General features: G+C 50.1%; 1 protein-coding gene across 4 annotated transcripts in view; it reads right to left on the bottom strand.

The window, feature by feature from the left end:
- kansl1a (KAT8 regulatory NSL complex subunit 1a) overlaps nucleotides 1-5000 on the bottom strand; it is a 56479-nt gene that overhangs the window by 8352 nt on the left and 43127 nt on the right. For 2 of the 4 annotated variants that reach the window (XM_061232192.1, XM_061232194.1), the window contains exons 3-7: nucleotides 2624-2765; nucleotides 2347-2427; nucleotides 1215-1330; nucleotides 591-789; nucleotides 1-15 (exon numbers count right to left, since the gene is read on the bottom strand). The exon at nucleotides 1-15 is cut by the window's left edge and continues 154 nt beyond it. In XM_061232192.1, the coding sequence (XP_061088176.1) occupies nucleotides 1-15; nucleotides 591-789; nucleotides 1215-1330; nucleotides 2347-2427; nucleotides 2624-2765 (553 nt within the window). The remainder of the gene's footprint in view (nucleotides 16-590; nucleotides 790-1214; nucleotides 1331-2346; nucleotides 2428-2623; nucleotides 2766-5000) is intronic. The other 2 variants (XM_061232193.1, XM_061232195.1) reach the window with 1 other exon arrangement.

Below are 5000 nucleotides of genomic sequence, written 5' to 3'. Positions count from 1 at the left end.
GACCCTCTGGACCTGCTGGAAAAGCAATGTCATTTAAACCAGCGGCGCCCAATCCTGTGCCACGGAGGACCGAGAGGACCAATCGCCTCGCCTGCCCATTAGCACGCCGTCAACCTCAGAGGAGGGGACTAAATCAGCAGGTGATGTGGTTGGTTGGAATGGAAACCTGCACATGATTGGGCACCACTTGTTTACACAACGACAGATTTTACATGCAGACTGAGGAGATCCATTCCACAGTAACTGGTTTTGTGCTGTGAAGAAAACAGACGTTCTTTTACAAAGCAATGACTGCAATCGATTTAACAGCACCGTAATGACCTTGCATACATGTTCCTCAGCAGAAGAGCCCTACTCTACAGGAGAGCCCTGGGAGAATATAAACATTAATATGTATAAAGAAATGCACAAATGTATTATTATTTTTATTTTTGTTTACAGGGCATTGGTTTCTGTCCTGAACTGACGAGTCATTAGAGAATGAGGATGAGAATGAGAATGAGAGAACAGGGCAGAGAGAGTCTGAGGGCAGAGGGCAGAGGGCAGAGGGCAGAGGGCAGAGGGCAGAGGGCAGAGGGGGACCGGCTCACCTTGCGGCTGAGGCTGGTGACGGCGGTGGGCCGGACCAGCCTGCGCTTCTTGCAGCCGAGGACGGGGCGCGTGCGGGCCGCCACACAGGAGCTGTCGGGGGGCGAGGGGAGGGCCCCGGGGAGCCGCTGCTTCTTGCCCGTCTGGTCGTCCGGGTCTGGGCTCTCTGACGAAGCGCATTCGGGCAGGCCGGGGTGCAGGCTGGGACGGAGAGACAGTGTCACTCTGTTACAGTACAGTACAGCCATTCGGCAGACGCTCTTACGCAGAGCGTAATCAGAACCAGGGCGTGTTGAAGACCCTAGAGGACAGTACAGGTCCGAGTCCTAGAGTGATCACATCGATAAAACTAGAACCCTTGAAGAGTACGTCGAACCGCTAGAATACCCCGAATACTAAAATAATAATACACAAGTGCAATTATAACCTTCCGAATCTGACTTGCGTCCAGCTTCAGCAAGCATGCAAAGCCTCAACTGCAACACTTCCACATTCAACCCACACTATATGTAATAATGACAATAAAGTTGATCTTAACACATACTTTTTTTAGCCCAGGTTTTACATGAGGGGCTTATATTGTACTTTTATTTCTATTAAACACTGATAGGAGTGGTTGTGAGTACCTGTTGACCATTCCGTTGACTGGCCGGCCGGGGCCGCTGGCTTTCCAGACGCCCGACTCGGCGACGGGGCAGTGAGGCGATGCCACACGCTCCGGCCCCTCAGACCACCCACCATCCTGAAATGAATCAGACCCCTGAATCAGACCCCCTGCTTCAGACCCCCTGAATCAGATCCCCTGAATCAGACCCTGTTTCAGACCCCCTGAATCAGACCCTGTTTCAGACCCCCTGAATCAGATCCCCTGAATCAGAGCCCCTGTTTATCAGACCCCCTGTTTATCAGAGCCCCTGTTTATCAGAGCCCCTGTTTATCAGACCCTTTCCCCATCTGTCCCCAGTGGCACGGCGGTAAAGGGCACGTAATAAAAGGTTCTACGGCAAGCTCGACAACCGAGGCCCTGCTTGGCATGACAAAACAAAGACAGCCACTGTTTTGATTTCCACTACCCCCCTCCCTCCGGCTTGAGAGGGGGCGGTCTGATCCTTTCTCGGTCTCTGTGGGCTGGGCATGAGGCCAGGGGGTTTATCTAGAACTTTCCCAAAAAAAATGAGCATGTGAAGAGGGGACAGGCCTCCTCCCTGGAAGCAGTCATCTTCAAAACTCTTGTCTTTCAGCCTCTGCTTCTGCCAGCTTCACTGTTAAAGCAGGAACGTTGCGCTATGGAGCTTGATATAGGTCCATGTCCTCAAAGTTGGCTATGTCCCCTTTATTTTTCAATTGCAACTGCTAGCCACAAAAGTGCCCGTTAATAAACGGACATTCTTTCCAAGTCTTATTTCTCGGAAAAAGCTGTCAACTGGTTAAAGTTAGACACTGTAGGAGTATTTCCGTGAGCATTTCCTGGAACTCATCTCCTCTAAACACACTGAAATGGAGTACTTCATGGTGAGCAACAGGCTTTCCACTGCCGTAAGACCACATATCTACACATACCTCCCACAGCTCCTCTGATAGGACAGCATGGGGAAAGGCCCTTTCATTTCAATGGCCAGGGCAACAACAACAATGGAGGGAGTCTGGTTTCCCCAGCATCAGCAGTTACAACACTGAGCTCATGTCAGAACGCTGAAACGCTTGACCGTCACGCGCCCGTGGAAGCCGTTCTCTGAGAGAGGTGGTGGGAGTGTTTACCTGCATGACCTCTGTCTTCACCTCTGGCCCATCCTCCATGGGCACCTCGCCCAGGGCACAGTCTCCCAGCTCTATCGAACCCTGCGTGGGTGAGACACAGGAGGGTCGACGGTTTAGCACAAGGTCATCTTTACTCAAGAGCAGAGTGACTCATATTGCCCTGGGGTGGGTGAGCAGGTGACGCATGGTGAAATAAGTGCTTTTCACACTGGGGGGGGGGGTATGATGGGATTTCGGGCTCTAACCCACCCCCCACCCCCCCAGTCCGGATGCTCACCTTGTTTGCGCGGGTCTGTCGGTAGATGTCAGCCTGTTGCCGGATGCGGTACTCCAGGTCTGAGATGTGGGCCTGCAGCCAGTTCCAGTGGCTGACGATGGTGGCCCTCTCCAGTGCGTAGCGACCCTCTGCTCTCCTCCATCTGAGAAAGACACAAATGGGGAGGTGAGAGGTGAGAGACGGGCCACCTCCGGAGAATGCCACGGGATGCAGGCTTGTCTGTGTCAGCGTATGTGCGCGTCTGTGTGTAGGTGTGCACCCCTCCGTATGTCTCTATAGGTCATGCCGTGTAAAATCAAGTGGTGTGGGGGTAGCCACTCGTAATTTTTTTTCTCAAACGGTGTGTGTGCGCGTGCGTCTGTGTGTGCACGTGTGTGTGTGTGTGTACTCCTATGGGTCATCCCATGTAAAATCAACCAGAGCTCTTCAGAGACACAACGCTGCTCAGCTCTCTGAGAGAGGGGAAGACATGCAACAAATGTCAGACGGTCAGATTCGAACTGCCGACATCGCGGCTCGCAATGAGCATGCGGTCAGTGCTCTATAGGCTGCGCCACCGAGACACCCTGCTCAGCTCTCTTAACTGAAGGCCATAGTGACATAGTCTTTAAAGTCGGAGGGTTGCCGGTTCAATCCTGCCCTGGGTGTGTCGAAGTGTCCCTGAGCGAGACGCCTAATCCCCAATTGCTCCTGACACGCTGGTTGGTGCCTTGCATGGCAGCCAATCGCCGTTGGTGTGTGAGTGTATGTATGAATGGGTGAATGAGAAGCATCAATTGTACAGCGCTTTGGATAAAGGTGCTATATAAAGGCAGACAGTTTACAGTTTACATGCACATATCAACCCAAAGACCTAACATACATTACATTACATTTATGGCATTTGGCAGACGCTCTTATCCAGAGCGACATACAACAAAGTGCAAAGTGCATACCCAGAACCAGGGAAACTCATACATGCTCGCTTCCGGAAAAAAAATAACCACCACTGTTATGCTATTGGGCTTTGATTAGACGGCCAAACAGCAGCAAGGGCTTGTGACCAATTATGACCAGTTCATATTCACGCAACTGGCTACACATACACCACATTAATATTTCTGCTTGTTCAAATACATAAAAATATATATAAATCCTTAGTCATCATCAGCACAGCACAAATAAATCAGTTCATTCCAAAGGCAGTGACCCATAATTAAAACTTGGCCTTCTGTCAGACAGTGGTTAGACTATGAATTACAATTTGTATTCATTGTTTGTGACATTCATTAAACTGCAGTCTGCACCTCTTCCCCAGTGAATGTGAAAATTGAAAGTGTATATTCTGTAGAAATACTCCCAACCTCTTAATGAACTACAAGAGCTCTTCGACACGGACTACTCTTTCTGCTGGATGATTAAGACTTTGTGCTGCAGCAACACAACAACGGACTCCCACATTATCATCATTCCAGCAGGTGTAGATCCAGGAAATCATGCGATGGAGAAACAAGGACGATGTGTCCACATAAGTCACATTAGCTGATCCCTGATGATGTCATTTCCTCTTGGAAATGTCTTATGGTTTAATAATGAGGTAATGAGATAAAAGCCACAGTATTTCAACCCTGAACATGAAAGCGTGGCTGTACAAAGAGAATGGTCTGTAGTTACAGGGGAGAAAAGAGTATGTCTAACTGAGTTGGGGCTTCCTTCGATCCCAGCAGTAGAATGAGACTCAGTTAACAGGCTTCTTTCCCAAGCAACCTCAGGCCTGTGATATCAATCTCAAAGCACAGCCCGAGAATTACGTTAGTCCGCAATCCTGCAATTATCAACGGCATGCAGGGGTACAGAGACCAACAGGCAAGGCTACACAAAACCCATTATCGCCAGCTATTCTCCCCCTCGATTAGCATTAGCATTAGCATACAGTGGACGCTCAGCCTTTGTGTTCTTGGGTCGTAGCTGAATTCTGACCGAGAGACTGGGCTGAAGCGAGCCGTACGGGGTCAGGGCCAGCCGTGCCTGCGTTTGTGTGGCTTCGTTAACCCACACCTGCGCTCAGCCACGTCGTGGGAATGGCTGCCTGCGATTGGCTGCCACAACAGCCACGGTGGGACAGAGGGAAAGCCCAGGGTCACACGTGGCTCCTGTCATCACTTCACCATCCACGCGGCCTGGAGTGACAGGCCTGCCGCCTTTCAGACGAGTGGAACCACACCACCAGGGGGCGCACTCTCACAAAATGCTCTTGCCATTTTTTCTACATTCAACGGCGTTACCTTCATTATCAAACAAGCAATGAAATAACTGAAAAGCAAATATCAATGAATGTAGCAACTGCGTGTAGACTACTAGGCTAATAATTTTCTTTATTATAAAATGATGTAACATT

The sequence above is a fragment of the Conger conger genome, chromosome 2 (genome assembly GCF_963514075.1).
Source record: "Conger conger chromosome 2, fConCon1.1, whole genome shotgun sequence".
Classification (NCBI taxonomy): domain Eukaryota; kingdom Metazoa; phylum Chordata; class Actinopteri; order Anguilliformes; family Congridae; genus Conger; species Conger conger.
This window is presented reverse-complemented; position numbering and strand designations above follow the sequence as displayed.